Genomic DNA, 20,441 nt, shown 5'->3' with positions numbered 1-20,441 from the left:
GTATTTTATTCTCTTTAATATGAGTATCATATTGTTATACTTCTTTAACTTTAAAAAATTTACATATTATATGAATATTGGTTAGGATTGACAACAAGTCGAGCCAGACAAGCCCGGGCCACGTGTAAAACCAAATTAGGGTCGGAACGAGTCGATGCAAAAAGGGCGAATTTAGTTCGGTTCATGTTGGTAAGGTTTTGAGTCGAAAGGGTCAAGTCAAAATAGGTTTCGGACTAAAATGGTGCACCGCGTGGGCACCCAACTAGTTTTATTAAAAACTCCAGCTACTCTACCAAACACCTAAATATTTCTAAAAGCGACAGCTTCTAGCCACCAGCGTCCAGCTACTAGCTAGCGGCTTCCAGCTACAGCTACCAGCTAGTTTTGCCAAACATACCATGTAAGTTTAGTTCTAATCTTCATTCATCATTTTATTTATCTTCAAAGTTTAGTCCATTCATCATCATGTTGATAATTTTTATCACCATCAATCGGTTCGGTTTTTTCAATTTTTTAAAAATGGATAACCAAATCGAAACCGAAAATTCGTTTTTTCAAAAAATAAAAAAATTAACCGTCGATTAATACTTCGGTTCGATTTTTTCGATGCAGTTTTTTTAGTTAATTCGGTTTTGATTCAGTTAATTCGGTATTCTGGCCACCCCTAGTTTTAATTAATTTGGTTGAAGTTTCGTTATTATATATTTTCACAAACATCACCGTCTGTTTGCTTATTATTACGTGTGTGTGCGTGTCATTATAAAAAAATAATGTTATCATTACAATAATAACCTACACTATCAAATATTAAATAAAATGACTTTGTAAATTGTATGCATTAGATGTCAACTTTTGACAATTAAACTTATCTGTTTGCTTGTTATAAAATCCTTTATAAAATAACATTGACCAACTTTTGAAGATTTAACCTATCCGGTTGCTTATTAGAAAATCCTTTAAATGAAATTGATCATGTATCTATCATAACATTAATGTAAGACCAAACATGTTTGAAGTGTTAAAAGATACCGATAAAGATCAAACCAGACCCACCTAGTATGATCAAAACCTCATATTCTAGATCACAAAATCACAACTATTTTCTTGAAACATTCATGAGCATAAAGATGCACCTACTTTTATTCAAGAAACCATAATAAAAAGAACTCGATTCACAAAACCAAGCCGTGCTAACTGATACTCATACTCATACTCATACTCATAACCGACAACTTAACTTTAGTTGAGAAACGAAGCCAAGCTGTTGCTTATTGAGGATTTTAACGTAGTAGAAACGGGTGCACGCCCAAAAAATACATCAAACAGAGAAGCCGTCACGTTTTCTGACTCAATCGTAGCTTCTACAGCCGATGGAAACCCGCCACTAGATATATGAACCTGTAAATCCCGCAATAACAAAATAGCGTTTAGGGAGCATTTGAATGTGTGTTTTAACAAGTGATCATGCAATACTAGATAATCATAAACATATCTTTTTGAAAAAATATTATAAAAGTCTTAACACCAAAAAAGATTAAACTAACCAGCATTTTGGAAGGGTCAACCCATGTCAAAAATATGAAAGTTCCTTTCTTTAACGGTCGATTTTGAAAGATACCACGAAATGCGGATAGAGCTGTTTTATCAATCGAATTTAGTGATTTGATTCTGGGTGATACGGCCTCGTCTAGAGCATCCCAGAACGTTTTCCCATCGATATCTCTAACCAAAACGATTTGCAACGATTTCTCCAAAGGAGCTGCAAGTTCATGAGAAATAAATCAAATTATGTAACCATACCGATCTTTTAAGTTCTTGATCATTATTGATTGTTGAGCAATGTGTGATTACCCTTATAAATTAAGTCAAACAATGAGGAATCTTGCTCGATTTCAGGTGCTGTTCGTCCTTTCCAGGGGTTAAGATTCTCCAAGATATTCGGGTTTAGGTATAAACCGGCAGCATAAACCTTTACGCCGATTATTGCAAACACTTTCTCCCGAAATCCTGGAGATACATATCGAGTGTGTGCGTTAAATTTGTGCAAATCAGAGAAATAGAACCGCTTGAAAAGCACATTGCTCGCTAGAATCTAGCTCCAAAAAGAATTGAAAAACATGGCTTGAAATCGGCTTGTTTGTAAACAAGCAGAGCCGGCCGTTGACTCGCTAGTTATGCAGCTTGTTGGTTCACACTTTAGGCTCATTTAACTAACTAGTTATACACTTTTTGTGTTTACCAATATTTTTAAATATATATAATCATTATATTTAAATAAACAAACTAGTTAGACAAGGCACAAGTTGGCTCAAGATTTTACGATTTGAGCTTACGCCCAACATTTCAGTTTGTTAAGATAAACATAAGCCTAAGGGGAAAAAGGGGGGGGGGGGGGGGGTAACTAATAACTCAGTACCACCCACACTTTGACATAATAATATTGTGCCTACTATTTCAGCCAAATTCTACTCAATTCAACCTAAAAGGGGACACCCACCTAGCTTAACCCCTACCTAATTCAACCCACTAGGGATTAAATTTGTTACACCTCATATTCCTACATTCCTACCCAATTCACCTCACATAGCTCTCCTAGAGTCCTGATATCCATCCGTCCAAGCTTTGTCACTGCGTTCACCCAAAAGGAGCCAAGCCCAATCTAGCTTGGCTCGTTTACAGATATACACACAAGGCAAATTGGATTTTAATAATCCCAACTTAATTCAGTTGGCCGAGAAATAATCCCAACTTTGAAAATAGTTGTCACCGGTCCCAACTTTCACACTATTTGTTTTCATTGGACATCCGTTAAAAAAACTTAAACGATGTTATGTTTTTTCCAAATTTCAAACTGATATTTAGGGTTTTTGATCAATATGAGGATACGATTCGATTGATGTAAAACTTACCTTCAATCGGTGGTCCAAACGACTAAAGGATGCTTCAATTCCGATGTCTAAACTTTTAATTAACAAAAATCAAGCTGTTTGAAGCGTCGTTTCGAGTTAAATTTTACATCAATTGATTTGTATTTTCATTACGATCAAAAGCCCTAAAACATCAATTTGAAATTTGGAAAAAACTTAACGTCGTTAAATTTTTTTTAACGGGGGTCCAATGAAAACAAATAATGTGAAAGTTGGGACCGTGACAACTATTTTCAAAGTTTGGATTATTATCGGCCAACTACGTTAAGTTGAGATTATTAAAATCCAATTTTCCTGCACAAAAAATATTAAAAGGAAATCATAGATTGAGTCAATGTGAATGTGGGATTTCATGTTAAAAGTGTTAACCTGTTCCGATCAACGATAACGAAGTCGAGCAACCAGGAAGATCCAATGATGTCTGAAACTTCACATTTGTAGCTGGTTCTTCAGCATAGTCTGCATTTCCTACTGTAAATAAATAAACACACAACAAACAATGATCAGTCATCAGTTACAGTTTCAATTCACTTGGCAACCAACTTAGTACATGAGAAAAGATTGATCAAACCTGAAGAAGCAGCCGCAGCGTTAACCGAGAAGGTACGAAGGCGGGCATTGGTAAACTTTTGCAGGGAGAAAGTTCTAACTGCTTGTGGAAACCGGGTTCGAATTGTAGGGATTGAAACTGAGATTGGATTTGAGGATTCGAGTTTTCGGTGAGGATGAAGTGGCCAGAGTGATCTGGGAACTGCTGCAACTTCTCCTAGCATATCTTTGTTGAGAGTTGTTGAATCAGTAGAAAACAAGTTTGATGTAGTTTAAACTTTAATCAACACTCCTTATCCATTTCAACTAGATGCAATGTTAGGGTCCCATGGATTTAATATATGTGGATGTGGATTTTTAAATTTGAAATTATGGTTTTTAAAAGTTTGGCAATGGTGACTGTATGCCGATGTAGACTTTGGGGCGTTTTATAAAAGGACGAATGTTAACGAAAACGATACCAACGGAAATAATCAGGTTTGAGTTGTTAGATCTACTACTGATCTGGCACATTAATAAATCGTGTTTGGTTGACCTGTTTTTATAAATCGAAAGTGTTCGTGTTAACTTTTTTAACCTGTATGATTAAACAGGTCGACCCAATAAACTGTTTACGACTCATTTAACACATTTTTTACTACACATCAACTCGATTAATAAGTGTAACTATATTACTACTCGTCAACCCGTTTGATAGTTTAGATGATGCGGTGAGAGGGTATGTGGTAAGTTTTTGGGTTTGTTGATTTTTTACCAGAAAGAAGAAAACTCTTACAGGTGGAGGTGTTGGGCCTTGGTCCACTACAGATGGTCCAATAAAATAAACATGGTAAGGAAATGACCAAATAATTTTGAAAGAAATAATGTAAAGAGATAAATTATTTTTCCATCTTGTGATTTTGTGAATGTAGTTGCGTTTCATTATAGAAAAATGTTTTCTTGAACAAATGACAAACCTTGATCTAAATTTTCTTTAATATTGCAGGTCGATGATAAAACTTTTGAGCATGTTTTGACTTATTAGTTATTACAATGCGTTGTGGGGCGACAAATCCCCAAATTTGGTGTGATATTAGGCGGTAACAACCCCCGCGGGCGATAAGTGGTGCGATGGGGAGGGGGGCATGAACTTGTCGCCGGCTTGTGTGATGAAGATGCTAACGTGGCGATCAAGTATAGGTGGGGGCGATTTTGGGGCTACAAGTCTACAACACCATTACACCCCCTAAAATGAAAATAGTTCCTCTGCTGACGTGGAACCACGTGTCGAAATGCCCCCATATTTTGTAGCTCTCCACTACACATAGCCTAAAGAACTAAAGATAAAGTGGTGATTACTGCTAATATTAGTGAAACGAGAATCACAATCAGTATCAAATTCCTTGAAACGAAATTCTTATAGTGAAATAAGTTAATAGAAAAGAAGTGATGATGATTTATATAAACTTGAACGGAAGATTTCAGTGAACATATGTTGAAAAATTTAGAAATAGATGTAATAGTTAAATATATTGCATGATGTTTTATACAAGACATCTTTACATTCAGAATTGTATTTTGATTTTACTTTTTATTGATATTATTTAAGTATAATGTTCGAAGTTTGATGTAGAAGTCTCATGGCATATGTACTTCTTTTAGATTTCCTAACTCACATGACCAAAAGTACCACAATACTCTTTTTTCTTTATAAAATACATGAAATCCAAAGCTAGATCTAACTCGATTCTCCTTGGTATTTGACATCCCACCACTTCTTTCTTCACTTCCATGTATCTTCCTTCAAGACTAATTAATCATATATTATTCTCATTAATACATTTGACATAAGACGGAGACAAAAAAAAAATAAGGTTAGTAGTTATATAACAGTCTTATCTATCATCTTTAAAACAATAGAAACAATGTACTCACACCAATATCATTTTTATAATTATAACCAAAATCATCAGTTTTATGCATGTTACATATCAATGGAAAGCAAAACTGAGCTGTAAAGTTAAGTAACTGAAATCTTTAAAACACTTTATCTTTTTCCATTTTATTTTTGCTTCCTCAAGACTCCCATTAAATACCACCTTTTGCTTCCTCACGAAAACAACAAACCCGAAGATCTGACATCATAATATCAATGGCTGGGAAACTATCTGCTTATGTTTCCCTCATCCTGCTGTGCTTCCTTTCAGGTGATCAATTTACCTTCTTGCCCTTACTCCACAATGCATAGCTCACTTACACAGCATAAATCCAGAATTTTTTTTCAATAGTTTATTTCAAAGTTATAAGATATGGGATATTGTTTTCGGTTCTAGGTCTGTGTATTGAAGTTCATAAAGCTGATACAATGATCGTGCGTTTTGTCTTGAAGTAGTTGAAGTTGCTGTCTTAGTTGCGACTTCAACTGCTACCAGACAAAATCTAAAGCACGGTATAATATATTCAGTATTCACAACTCCAAAACACAAAGGTTTCTATCTTTCATACTGATGATTTATCATCAAAGCATTTAAAATTAACTCATTTTCGACGGAATTTTGCAAAATGTCCATAAATCTAGCATGCATTATGGGAACTCACAGAATATTTTCTTGAATTTAGCATTTCATGATGAATCTTGCTTGCATATTAATCTTTCTTCTTTTTCCACAGTTGGGACACTGAGATCCGTTCATGCACAGGTGATTAATATCAAGATTTCTCATAAGATTAACCAAAAATGGCATCTTGACACAATCTTGATGCATTTTGACTGTTTTATACAAATCTGATCAAGAACATGCATGCTAGAATATTGTACATAATGTTTAAGTAAAGTTAACCATTGTTTTATTATTGGGTTGCAGAAAACATGGTGTGTGGCTAAACCCTCATCAAGCCAGGCAATTCTTTTAGAAAATATCAACTTTGCATGCTCACAAGTGGATTGTGGTCGTCTTCAACAGGGCGGTCCTTGCTATTCTCCGGGTAATGCAATCAACCATGCATCCGTAGCCATGAACTTGTATTTCCAGTCAAAAGGAAGAAACACTTGGAACTGTAATTTTAAAAACTCTGGTCTCCTTACACTTACTGACCAAAGTAAGTGATCAACTATCCCGTTTTGATCTGTATTAAAAATTACACACTGTGGTCTCTAATATGAAGTTTATTTCATACTTGCTTTGCAGGTTATGGAGGCTGCCAGTATGCGTAGATGATTGACATGGAAGATTATAGAAGTTTTTATATGATTTTAATTTTTATAAACAGATTTGCTCACAAATTGAATAGGGATATCTTAAAAATCACTTTTTTAAGGTTTATGAGAAGTATTAGTTTGTGGTTCTTTGTAGTTTGAACTGATCAAATCCATCGCTTCAAATTGTTTTGGTTTACCTTTTCTTATCATTCCACATCCAAATACAGGGCTAATTTGAAAAAAAAAAGGACAAACTTTGAGGTAAATTTGTAATTTAACATAAATTATGGCGTTGGATTGCGATAAAGATCAACAATAAAATCTATACATTCATCCAATCATCCAGTTATAGTCATCTGATAGTTTTATATATATATACTGCATTCTATAGAAATCAATAAATAATAAAAATAAATAACGATAAACTGAAAGTGATTTAACATCAGAAACTTAAACCACCATTCAACTTAACTGAATTGATTTCATATATGCATCAATCCACTTCTTAGACCTGTACTGCATTCACTTGCCCACATGGCTGACACGCCCGCCATCAATCCCAGTACCAGTCATCACTCGTGACACCAAGTATTACAGCAATCGTTCCAAGAATAGCCTTCAATACAAGAAAACAAATTACACATTATTCATCATCAAACTTTAAACTTTTGAAACATAAAAGTGGGAATGTTATCTTACAGCAATTAGGCATGCGATAAATCCAGGTATCTCGCGGTGATCATATCGAGCACACAATAGAACGAATGCTCCAATATACCAGGGGATTGCAGCCAAAAAGAAACCAATAATGAACCTTTATAGAGATTATAAACCACAAATCATTATCATAAATTGGTTATATCATATAACTGACAATCATTGAAAATAATGATGTGAGAAGATAAAAACTTACAAGAACCACCCTACACCAATACCGCAACACGGAAGGCGCCTCTGTCTTACAGGTCTTCCTTCTACAATTGCATAACCTAACACACCATAGCAAAATGTAGACTTATTGTTTATAACAATTCAACATATATGATCTGAAACTTGATAATAATTCAAGGATGCAGAGATCGATTGGGTAAGACAAACATAGATGCATATATCTGAAGATAAAATCGAACAATTCACACTAATTTGCAGAAGAAACTATGGCTGTAAATGAACCAAACGTTTATTAAATTAACGAACATGAACAATGAAGTTCGTTCGATGAACTAAATGAACGAACACGAACAAAGCTATGTCTGTTCAATTTTGTTTGTTAATGTTTGATAATGTTCGTTTACGTCTTCGTTATTGTGTTTATGTTTGTTCATCAAAGGTCTTGAATATTTTCTAATGACTTTTCTTATCTTATCATATAGATTTAAAAAAATGTATATGAATATTATGTGATTAACTTATAAGTAAAATTAACATGTGAAACCGTTAACACTGACATTCTCGGTTAGCCAAATAAAGCACTGTTTGTGTTCATTTCCTTAATGAACAGACACTAACAATAACATACTAACATGAACCAGGCCTACTAAAAACTTTAATACACCCTAGCTGATAAGCTATAATAGTTAAATTGTCCATCTAAACAGTTTAATCATCCACATTAGCGTCATAAACTACATCAACCACACCAATTCGAAACAGATGCTGATTAATTTGAATTTTGAACATAATTTATAAAACTCCGATCAACTATCATACCGTGGACATAATTGTTAACTGAAGGACCACCGGAAGCACCATGAGGAGGCACAGGCTGAGGAAAACCGATCACAGGCGGCTGCGGCGGAGGACGATAGCTATTAACGCCTTGGAAGGTTCCGTACTGATGAGGCGGTAGCTGCTGATCCTCCTTTGCTGGTTCACTCATGATTTGAAGGAATTCTAGGGTTTTAGCTTATTATGATCTTCAACGTTACGAGCATAAAATAAATATAATATATGAAATTGAACAGATAAATTTAATCAAGCTTCACTAATTGAATAACGACACGTGGATATTTTACTCGGTTTGTGTTAAGTCGATTGGGGGCCCAATTTATTTGACTTTTAAGGTAAAGCCCAATTGGGTAAACTAATAGCAATTTGATGACATTTTCTTATTCTTCTTTTTTTTAATGGTCTGGTCTTTATTAACTTTCTTTTCTAATTTTTTTTTTTTTTTGTGGTGGTGGTTCTTTTTTTTATTAGTGGACGGCAAATCAAACTAGCCGGGTTGGTTAGGTTGGTCAGACCGGACATCTGGCCAAGACGTTCGATTTCACAATTTGTGTTTCGAACGGAATTTTATTTATTTTTTAAATCTTTTTTACCTATGGTCAATTTCGAATGTTAACATGTCGACTCAACTGGCACACCTGATTTTTCAAACCATAAATCAAATTATATAAATCTTAAAATGGCTAATTTAATGCAAAAGCTATGACAATCCTCTATTCCCCTATCCTTTACTTGAATTTGAATTTTGTTTATTCATTTTCATTTGTTTTCTTTTTAATTATTGTTCATCTCTTCTTTTTGAATATATTTTCTGTTTAGCTGGATTTATTTGAGGACTTGTACTTATTATTATTAGAGTTTTTTTATTATTGAAAAATGATTCTTGTGTTCTTCACGTCATTTGAATTATTGGCTTCACCACATCATAATAACTTCGGATTAATTGATCAACGTTTCAACTATGTATGCCCCTATTAGTCGTTATAGATATCTATAAAATTAAAAAAAAAGTTAATATTTAAATCCCGAAAAAAAATATTTGAACATTTTAATACTTTAGTTCTAGTTTCAACTAATAACTTTCTTTGTAGATTTTACATTTTTTGATGTTTTAAAATAAGTTATTTTAATTTTGTAACAATTCATGATTTACTTGAATATTTTAACAATAAACTATTTTCTTATTACATAGACTTATCAATACGTCAAAATTAATATATTAAGGCTGAGGGGTGCGGAGCGCGAGAAGGGGCGCGAAAGCCCTTCCGCTCGCGCCCCGGGGCGCGAGCACCACACCACCGAGGCGCGAGAGGGGCGCGAGCGCGGAAAAAGAGGCAGGCGCGGATGGGCTAGCGGCTGGGAATGGCGTGAAGGGTTCTTGGGTTGCGTGAATAGAGCCGTTGGGCTCGTTTTTTATTAAAAAAAAAAATTTTTATCAAACACACATTAATCAAACTTTACTGAAAAAATTGCTATTTTTATAGAACCCATTTGTGATTTTTGAAAATTTTCAAGAAAAATACAGACTTTATATGAAAATTTTGCTAATTTTATCATACCCATGTGTAAATTTTGAATATATTCAAGAAAAACACAGACTTTATGAAAAATTTGCTGAGTTAAATATGTTTTCTTGTCACAGTTTTTACATATATTTGAAGAAAAACACAAAGTGAGTTAAAAGATATTCACCTTAGCAATATCCAAGTTACTGGTAACCTGGGGGTTGGAGAGCTGTTTCCCACGAGGGGTTAGACCCTTGGAAGATGGTTCTGATAACCTGCAAAACAGACACCGTGAGCTCGTCACTGAGAAGGGGGGGGGGGGTTCCTCCTTGTGACCACCCTCCGGCGTGAGAATCAGACTAGATTGCTCTTTAAATATAAAAGTATATTAAGAGATTGCTAGAGCAGATATCAGGTATATATGATGATAATATGATGAGATGAGATGGTCATACCATTTGGGGTATTTATAGCCGAAGGTAGGTTTCCAAGGGGTTTAGCCGGCCCAACATGCTACCAACTGTAACCTATGCACGTGCCCTGCCTGTGAGTGGTGGATAGGTAGCGGCTGACACAGAGCAGGCGTGTCGTGCACTCTTCCTCTTCTGCCAACAACAGGCTAGGCACGTGGTATGGCAGGAGTTGGTGGGTAGGCGGCGGCTATTGGTCACAGTGCTGTGGCGTGCTGTCTGCCATGCTGCTGTCAGCGAGCTGTCGCATTCTTGGTCAGATCTTTTGTCTGTACCTCGTCAGGTATCACACAAAAGATCCTCCATCATACGGACTGGCTCATTTAGGCGGGAGTTTTCCCCCTCCCGCCTTTGCTCATTCCTTCAGGTGACACTGGGGAGAGTTAAGTGCCTAGTGCGTGTAGCCATGCTGCGCGGGTGGCCTTCCCTCATGGCTTGTATCCGAGGCTGCGGGAACAGGCGGAGTCCACCATGGGAGGCATTTCCTGCGGGACCAGCTTGCATACTGCGCGTAAGGACGTCACTTCTCTGAGCATGGTTGGTCCTGCGGATCCAGTTGGTCTCTGCGCAGACGTCCCTGTTTAAGGTGAGTCTTGCGGGTCCAACTGGGCTCTGCTGGGACCTACCTCTTCAAGTCCCCCCAGTCCAATGTTCTTCTCATGCGTGTTTAATAAAGTGAGGTGAACTTTTGGACTTAAAAGGGTTTTGAAAAGGGTTTTGTAAGGTTTTCCATGGGAAGTCCTTGTCACTTGCAGAAATTCCCGAGTTTCCTGCTTGGTCTTTGGGTATGATGCGGGTAGGCTGTAACCTCCTCGCAAGTCAGGAGCGTTGAGTCCTACTTGTGTGGATTCTCCGTGAGGTTTTGGTAGTTTTGAACATAGTGATCAATTATGTTAAAACCACCAATTCCATCCTGGAGCTTCAAACAACGTAGTTCTCGACGTTCCCGCTATGCGGGGATGTTATTTCCTTTTCCGCAAGCATTGCCCAGAAGATCCTTCTTGGTTTCAATTCCCAGCGGAGCGCTAGGTATGTGAAGGGTTTTGCCTTAACACTGTACCTGCGCTCGTCTTACGGTTACTTGACTTCCAAGGTATTCCTGGCGTCAATTCCCTGCGGGTGCTAGGTATGTGAAGGGTTTTGCCTTTACACTGTACCCGCACCTGTCTTATAGTTACTTGGTTGCCGAGGTACTTGGCTTCAATTCCCTGCGGGTGCTAGGTATGTGAAGGGTTTTGCCTTAACACTGTACCCGCATCCGTCTTATGGTTACTTGTTCGCCAAGGTTTTCTTGGCTTCAATTCCCTGCGGGTGCTAGGTATGTGAAGGGTTTTGCCTTAACACTGTACCCGCATCCGTCTTATGGTTACTTGTTCGCCAAGGTAAGGGGGTATTTTCCCGCTTCTTTTTAAATTTTGAATTTTGAAATTCGAAAGGTTGGTGGAAAGATAGGAACAGTCCAAACCTCTGAAACGTCGCGCGACGGTTTCTTCTGACTGTGTCAGGACGTGCAGGAAGTTATGGTGACGTGACATTATATGGTCATTCCAGACGCTTTTTCAGGCGCGTGGGCGCGATTTTTCGGGCGCGTGGCCGCGAAATTACCGGCACACGTCCTGTCAACAGCTGTTGCCAGTCTGCTTTTTGCCACGTGTCATAGTTTCATTGCACCTTCGAATTCTCTCTCCTTCGCATTAAATTCACCGCATTAATTGCGATTAGTATATAAAGGGGGAGAGGGTTATTTGCAATTCACACTTTTCACTTTCATCTCTTCTCAAGTAATTTCCGGCGAATTTTTCTGTTCAGTAAAGCATTACCCTGAAATCTCTTTTCATCTTTCTTCCACCATGCCTTCTCATGATGCTGATGACCAGAAGACTGCTGGCGAATGCCAGTGCTCTCTTCCTGTCGATCTGTACCAGTATATCGTCAGGAAGTTCATGCTCGAGTCTCTCGAGCCTGAGTTTCCTGAACCCCACCATACTGTGTACGATGCCCCTAGTGGCAAGATCGGGGTTTATGCTGCATTCTTTATCTACGGAAACCTTAGGTTTCCGTTGACAAAGTTTGTGTACCGTGTTCTGGAGAGGCACGGTGTGCACCTGACAGAGGTGCACCCCATGGCCATTGCCAAGGTCCGGCACTTTGAGTGGGTGTGCCGGATACTGGGCCTTGAGCCCCTCGTTGACCGTCTGATGACCTTCTACACTTGGAGGTGTATCCAGGGGTGGTACACTCTTACAACCCGTATCAAGGGTTTAAAGATTTGTACCACCGAGCGGAGTCTTCGCTCGTGGAGAAGAGAGTTCTTCTTCATATCCGCTCGCGCCATCCCCATCGCCATGAAGTTCAAGAATGGCCAGGCGCTTCCTAACCTTCCCGCCCTCAACTACGAGGAGGCGGAATGGTTCTCGAAGATATCCCGGGTCCAGTCCCCGGTTTTCCGTTTTCCGGAGTCGGCGATGGTGATGCTGGGGATGAGCCGGGTGTGGAAGGCGGCGAATGCGGATAAGGTTCCGATCGTCCTTGAATATGGTTCGAACTCTGTCCCTTATGGTACGTCTTGTTTCATTTTGCTGACTTCGATTTTTTCTAACTTTCTTGTTGATTTCAGAGGGGAACGATCTTCAGTCGCTCCTGAACCCGCGGGAGGAAGATGGTCCCGCGCGGATGGGTACTCGTGCTCTGGACGAGAACGAGTTGCCCATCTTAGAGCAGACCGCGGGTCGGTTCGTGGAGGTTTACCCGCCAGGCCAAGAGATCCTGAGCCACCGACGGCCAGGTAAGCCTATCTTCTACCCTGAACCTCTCAATGCTGTGCCTGTTGCTGGAGTTGACATTTCTTCTTCTGAGGAATCCGCAGAAGGTCCTCCACTGGTGCGGAAGAAAAAGGCTGCCGTCGGGAAAGGCAAGGAGAAGGTGGCCTCTACGGCCGACCCGGTAGTCCTATCTGACTCGGAGTCAGATAGTGCAGAGGTGGCGGGGGAGCCCGGTGGTGAGGAGACCACCGCTCCGGAGGCTGTAGCTGTTACCTCCGGGGAGGCAGCGACGACTACGGTTACCGGTGTCAAGAGGCCGGCTCCATCGGGTTCGCCCCCGCTCGTCCGTACGTTCAAGCTCAAGAAACCCCGTAAGTGCCCCCATAATTCTTGTCTAGATTTGTTGTTTCAAATAAATTTTTCTAACACTTTTGCTTGTGCAGGTGTGGATGTTGACGCATTCCAGGGTGGAGTTGGAGCAAGTATTCCCCCGCCAATGAGGGAAGGCTCGGTCAGCCTTCCCGAGGCGTCGACCCAGGCGTCTGTGCCTGCTTCCGCTGGTTCCAGCCTTCCTGAGGCTGTTCCAGCTGAGAAGTTGTCTCCGCCGGCCGTGAGTGCAATTTTTACAGCATCTTTCACGGAGCCGGCGGTTACTGTTGCTGAGGAGGTGGCGCCAACAATGGCTACCACAGCGGCTGCCACTATACCTGCGCCACCGGCACCGATGGCCGGACCATCAGGTACGCGCCGGGCTTCCCGCCGATCTATGCCACCTTCCCGTCTACCTGACCTGTTGGATGGATTTCCTTTAGGTTCAGGTGATGGGTTTGGCGGCTATCGGCCTGTTATTGACCCTACAGGTACGTAGGGTTCTTTTTCCTTTGTATATTTTTATCATCTTTTCCTAACTGCCTTTGTTTCTTTTGCAGTGTCGGATTCCAATGAAGTGTATGTTCCAAGATGGAACATACGCCGAGGAACAACCCTTCGTACCCCTGTGGAGTGCGTGGACTGGGCTCGCCACGCTGCTCCTCATGGTGCGTTGGGGGAAGCCATGGCTAGCTACCAAGAGGGTAGGCTAACCAATGAGCTTCGGGTTCTCCAGGCCCGGACGCAGCCCCGCGTCGAGCTGCTTTGTCGTGAAAACGACAAGTTAAAAGCAGCTCGCGCCAAAGATGTATCTGAAGCGCGGGCTCTTCGGGAGGAGAACCGGCAGTTGGCCGCTGCCGCAGCCGAGAAGGAGAAGGCATTCAAGGCCCTCGAGGTTGAAGTCCAGGCGCGACTCGAGGCCCGCTCCAAGGCTGCCCAAGCTGTGAATGAACAGCTTCGGCTGGCCAAGGAGACTGCGCGAAACTCAACTGAGAGGGCTGCCAAGGCTGAAGCTGTTGCTGAGCCGCTTCGCGAAGAGAATGAGCAGCTTAAATGCAAATTAAAGGCTCTTCAGCATGCTCATGACGCCTTGGCAATGGAAGATGCCAAGAAGCTGCAGGAGATCCTTGACCAGAGGGGGGTGCTTGACCGCACTGAAAGGAAACTCAAAAGCGTCGAAGAGGCTGCCGCCAAGGAAGTTCAACTTGCCAACCTTGATAAGAGCGGAACCGAACGTGCTTACAAAGAAAGTCAGGCTACCCTCCAATGGCTGCTTCGAGAAGCGTTGCCTCAGGTATCTTTAACTTTTTCTTTACGCTTTCCGCTCGTAATTAGAAAATGTTCTAACTTGTATTCTCTTGTAGGTTGTGCGTCGGGTCCTTTCGGAGACCTCTTATGACGATGCGATGAGCACAGCCCTCAACGCTTCTCATGAGGATGGGGAGAAGACTGGCTTCCTGCTTGGTCTAGGGTTTGCTGAGAGAGGCTTTCCGCCCTCCAACTTCCCTTTATTCAATGTTAATACTGAAGCTGCTTATGACCAAGCTGTGAACCAGTACGCTGCCTTCCCGCATCCAGTGGTGGAGAAGGTGAACGAAGCTGCTGCTGCTGATGATGGGCTAAACATCCTTAAGGCTTTCCTTGGGCAGCCGCGCTCTGACGGTGCTGGTCCAAGCGGAGGTGGCCCTGAAGCCTGATCCTGAAGATCTCTTCCCACTGCTAGGATACTTAGCTTTGTATAGATTTCTTTTAGGCGGGTAGTTACCCGGCCACTGTTGTAATATATCATTGAAATATACGATTGTTATTCCTTTCATTGGATTCTTTGCTTTATAAACTTATGACTTGCATACTTAGTTTAAAATAGCAATTTTCCAAGTGTTTAGAATAAGAACCTTTGAACGTGGTTGATAGTGGGTTAAAGTTTCGCTTCCTCCTTCGTGATTGTGCGGGTAGAACCGTCACTTGCACTTGGTAGGATGGCTAAACTTTAACTTTTATCTAACCTGCGTGTAGGTTTTTCTTACTTTTTGAGGATAAGTTAACCTTTGAACGTGGTTGATAATAGGTGTGAAGTTTTGCTTCCTCTTTCGTGATAGCGCGGGTAGAACCGTCACTTGCACTTGGTAGGATGGCAAAACTTTTACCCATACCTGACCTGCGTGTAGGTTTTTCTTACCTTTTTAAGAATTTTGTTTTGAACCGTTCGACGCGCGGCTGTCGATAGGTTAGTGTTCATCTTCCTTTCATGATTCGTGCGGATAGACCGGCACTTTCATTTAATGGAATAATTGAACTCTTCTCCTTCAACTGACCTGCGTGAAGGTTTGCCACGTTATTGGGTTCGTGCGGGTAAGACCGCCTTCCCATGCAACGACTTCACGTAATGTGAATGCCGTCACCAGTGTTGGATAGTTTTAACCGTTCGACGCGCGGTTGTTGATAGGTTAGTGTTCATCTTCCTTTCATGATTCGTGCGGATAGACCGGCACTTTCATTTAATGGAATAATTGAACTCCTTCAACTGACCTGCGTGAAGGTTTGCCTGTTGAGGATAAGTTAACCTTTGAACGTGGCTGATAATAGGTGTGAAGTTTTGCTTCCTCTTTCGTGATTGTGCGGGTAGACCCGTCACTTGCACTTAGTAGGATGGCATAACTTTACCCATATCTGACCTGCGTATAGGTTTACCTTTTCCTCTTAAGAATTTTGAACTGTCCCACGCGCGGTTGTTGATAGGTTGGTGCAGTTCCCTCGAATGATTCATGCGGATAGACCAGCACTATCATATGGTAACTTTTTTCTCCTTCAACTGACCTGCGTGAAGGTTTATCATGCTTTTTGGGTTCGTGCGGGTAGGACCGCCTTCCCATGCAATGACGTTTTTTGTAATTATGCGGTGAAAACCGGCATATTAGTGTGTACAAAAGTATAAATGTAAATCATCAGCTTCGACGTTTGAAAGAGAATCATTTCCATTAGAAGTGGCTCTTGGCCTTTTCTGTACAAATTGGAATTGATTACATGCAAACTGTGTAATTGAACTCCCTTCCATGTTGGGACAGGAGTGCCATCGAGCCGACACGCACCTGTTTCGGGATCTCGTTCTTTACGCAGCATGTAGTCTCCATATTGAAGCTGATTTTTTATTCATGTTTACCCCAGCCATGGTTCCACACGCACCTGCCTGCCTGCTTAGCTTTTATTTCGCCACGAGGTGTGCGAGCGTCCCATCTCTGACGAATGTTTCGACCATGTCTTTTACGTCTATGCATTCTTCAGTGTTGTGGCCTTTTGTTCTGTGATAGTCACAGTACTTGCTCCGATCAGCATCGTGACGATGTCGGATTACTGGAGGCTTTGGCCATGGGAGCTCTTCAGTAGCAAATATGTCAGTGACGCTTTTGGTAAGTGGCGTCCATCTGGAGTTCCGGTGCAGCTTTACATTATCTCTTTCACCCAATCGGTGCTGTAAGCCGGATGAGGTGTCAAAGTTTACCCTTGACTGCCAAATGCCTTGCTTCCGTTTTTTGTTCAATCGGGCGGTGAGGACGTTGTCCTCTCTCGTCCTCTGGGTGTAAAGGTTTGTGCTCTGCGGAAGGTCTCTACCCAGTTGCTTCTCCGTTTCCGCATAGCGTTTAGCTGCTGTCATGATGCCATCCCATGTGGATGGCATTCCATCTTTACCCGTTAGGGTGCGGATAAGCTCTGGGTCCTGCGCGCCCTGGATGAAGGCTGCGCGAACAAGATCCTCGCTGATATTGCCCAAACTTAACTTCTTTGAGTTGAAGCGAGTGATAAAGTTTGGCAGAGATTCATCTTCTTTCCGTATGCATTTGAGGATTGTCCATTGCTCCTCGGTATACTTTCGCTGCTGGCTGAAGTGTTGGCTAAACTTCTGCTGGAAGTCTGCCCAGTCGTAAATGTGGTTAACCGGTAAACGATCAAACCAAACCCTAGCAGCCCCCACCAGCGTCATTTGAAACATGTAACACCACGTGGGTTCCGTCCAGTTGCTGACGGTTGCTCCTGCTATGAACCTGTTCAAATGGTCGTCTGGGTCGGACATACCATCATAAGTGCCTATGTTGGGCATTTGTTTGGCACTTTTTGGGGCAATTGCTTCCGCAATGTCCCTTGCAAATTTGGACGTTCCGGCATTTGCAACGTTCGGTCTGTACGTTTTGGAGAAGTCTCGTGAACTTCCACCTGTGCTTTTTGGTTTGAAGGTTTGTCCAAAATGCCTTCTCGGTTGGGAGTCCGTTTCCTTACGCTTCCCTTTTGCCCTATGGCGAGGGTTCGCGTCGGAGTCGGATTCCTCCGAGTCATTGTCCAAGTATTCTTCGAATTCGTCGGCCTGTTGGACGGAACGCAAGCGTTCGTCCAACTCAGCTTGGAATTCCTTTTGTCGTGCCTCTGCCCATGCCTTAACTTCATCGAGAGTTTGGCGGGGGAGTCTTGTTCGTTTTTTAAACTGGGTATCGGTGAATCCCAGTGGGCGATTATTTACTGCACTTGCCCCAGCTTGGGTAACTGGGGTAGTGTTCGTAAAATTTACTTCACTTGCCCCGGCTTGGGTAACCGGGGTAGTGTTTGTAAAAACTGTGTTGCCGGTATTCCCTCCAGTAGCTGGGGTTGTGGTTACCGGAGTTTCTTTAACCATCTTTCTAGAAGTTTGAAAAAACTGGAGAAAAATGAAGTTCTAGCTTTATGCACGGATGGCGCCAATGAAGAAACACTAGTCGAACCCCGACAGATTACTGGTAACCTGGGGGTTGGAGAGCTGTTTCCCACGAGGGGTTAGACCCTTGGAAGATGGTTCTGATAACCTGCAAAACAGACACCGTGAGCTCGTCACTGAGAAGGGGGGGGGGGGTTCCTCCTTGTGACCACCCTCCGGCGTGAGAATCAGACTAGATTGCTCTTTAAATATAAAAGTATATTAAGAGATTGCTAGAGCAGATATCAGGTATATATGATGATAATATGATGAGATGAGATGGTCATACCATTTGGGGTATTTATAGCCGAAGGTAGGTTTCCAAGGGGTTTAGCCGGCCCAACATGCTACCAACTGTAACCTATGCACGTGCCCTGCCTGTGAGTGGTGGATAGGTAGCGGCTGACACAGAGCAGGCGTGTCGTGCACTCTTCCTCTTCTGCCAACAACAGGCTAGGCACGTGGTATGGCAGGAGTTGGTGGGTAGGCGGCGGCTATTGGTCACAGTGCTGTGGCGTGCTGTCTGCCATGCTGCTGTCAGCGAGCTGTCGCATTCTTGGTCAGATCTTTTGTCTGTACCTCGTCAGGTATCACACAAAAGATCCTCCATCATACGGACTGGCTCATTTAGGCGGGAGTTTTCCCCCTCCCGCCTTTGCTCATTCCTTCAGGTGACACTGGGGAGAGTTAAGTGCCTAGTGCGTGTAGCCATGCTGCGCGGGTGGCCTTCCCTCATGGCTTGTATCCGAGGCTGCGGGAACAGGCGGAGTCCTTCACCATGGGAGGCATTTCCTGCGGGACCAGCTTGCATACTGCGCGTAAGGACGTCACTTCTCTGAGCATGGTTGGTCCTGCGGATCCAGTTGGTCTCTGCGCAGACGTCCCTGTTTAAGGTGAGTCTTGCGGGTCCAACTGGGCTCTGCTGGGACCTACCTCTTCAGACCAGAAATGAAGAAATGTAGAAGAAGATTATAGACATGCTTTCTCTCTCTGTATATATATATAGACACACATATATATGTGTGTATAGATAATAGATGTGTGTTTCTCTCTCTATCTCTCCTAGTGGGTCTCTATCTCTAATTCTCTATGTATAGATAAAAAATCACAAATTTTTTTTAGATATTAATGTGTTTTTTTAATTAATGTGTGTTTTTTTAAATAATTTATGAGTTTTTTTAATAATACGTTTTTTTAATACATTTATTAAAAAATAAAAATAAAAACCGCTCGCGCCCCCTCTCGCGCCCCTCCACACCATGTCCCGGGGCGCAAGCACCACAACCAACACCCATCTTATCAAGTTTCTCTCTCTGCCACACGTCACAATATTATTGGCTGGCGCCCCCACTCGCGCCCCCCACACCCCTCAGCCTTAATTGACAACCATAGCGCCCACATACAATGAACATAATAAAATAAACGTGAAGGGTAGGTGTCATTCCCACTTGATGCTTAGCATCGGCTGGGTCGTGACAAAGTAAAGTTTCAATTTGAACCACACAATAAATAAGTCGATAACAAGATGACTGCTATAATTTTTTAAGAAACTGACAGACAATAATTACGTCAGTAATTTCTGATAGAAGGCAAAAAAATCAGTTTACAAGCATGCTGATTAAAATTTATTATTTTGGCTTTATAATTAATTGGTCAAGTGAATGGGCTATTTGAAACCCACAAACATTACAAGTTGATTTACAAAAAAGGTTCCATTAATTAAAGTATATGGACTGCTACACCTTCTAAGAGCATTGGTTAGTTGATTTCTTGCCACAAAGCACCATAACCATGCTCCTCAATGTTATTTCCATAGGAAATATGGGAATAATCTTTAACACCTCCAAACTCTATTATACCACCCATCTCATCTTCATAACTTTGGATGTACATATCATCCATCTCCATCCAATTATATTCTATATCATGTAATTTTAAATAATTCTGACTAGTTAACATCTGATTAGAATTTTCCCAGTCAGCATTCCATTCAAGCTCCAAACTCATATCACGATCCTCGATTACAATTGGACTAATCTCAGCTTCTAAAGATCATATTACACTCGATAATCTCTCATTGTCACACTCGCCTTCAATGTGTGGTTCATCGAGTATCGACATTAAAAGGGTGTCATCGATTTCTAGGGATTCTAAATTATCGAAATCATATTGATCATTGATGGGTGCCCAATTTTCTTGGATCAAAGAAGCCATCAAGCAAATCAAAGAGTGG

The 20,441-nt window shown here is 41.4% G+C and overlaps 2 protein-coding genes across 2 annotated transcripts; both read right to left on the bottom strand.

The window, feature by feature from the left end:
* Nucleotides 1–1,026: 1,026 nt before the first annotated feature.
* Nucleotides 1,027–3,978, bottom strand: LOC143536126 (fatty-acid-binding protein 3, chloroplastic-like). Its single transcript, XM_077030186.1, has 5 exons — nt 3,499–3,978; nt 3,297–3,398; nt 1,852–2,007; nt 1,545–1,759; nt 1,027–1,398 (listed from the first exon to the last, which is right to left on the bottom strand). Exons 1-5 carry the CDS (start codon nt 3,698–3,700, stop codon nt 1,240–1,242), a joined length of 834 nt encoding a protein of 277 aa, XP_076886301.1. The 5' UTR covers nt 3,701–3,978; the 3' UTR covers nt 1,027–1,239.
* Nucleotides 3,979–7,063: 3,085 nt separating this feature from the next.
* LOC143536127 (large ribosomal subunit protein eL20z-like) lies at nt 7,064–8,658 on the bottom strand. The gene is made up of 4 exons (XM_077030187.1): nt 8,347–8,658; nt 7,568–7,643; nt 7,354–7,468; nt 7,064–7,270 (listed from the first exon to the last, which is right to left on the bottom strand). Exons 1-4 carry the CDS (start codon nt 8,531–8,533, stop codon nt 7,208–7,210), a joined length of 441 nt encoding a protein of 146 aa, XP_076886302.1. The 5' UTR covers nt 8,534–8,658; the 3' UTR covers nt 7,064–7,207.
* Nucleotides 8,659–20,441: the final 11,783 nt, after the last annotated feature.

Source organism: Bidens hawaiensis, unplaced genomic scaffold, assembly GCF_021521415.1.
Source record: "Bidens hawaiensis isolate Kalapana, Puna unplaced genomic scaffold, B.hawaiensis_p1.1 tig00010738_1, whole genome shotgun sequence".
Lineage (NCBI taxonomy): Eukaryota > Viridiplantae > Streptophyta > Magnoliopsida > Asterales > Asteraceae > Bidens > Bidens hawaiensis.
Note: the sequence above shows the minus strand (reverse complement) of the source record. Positions and strands in the feature narration are given on the sequence as shown.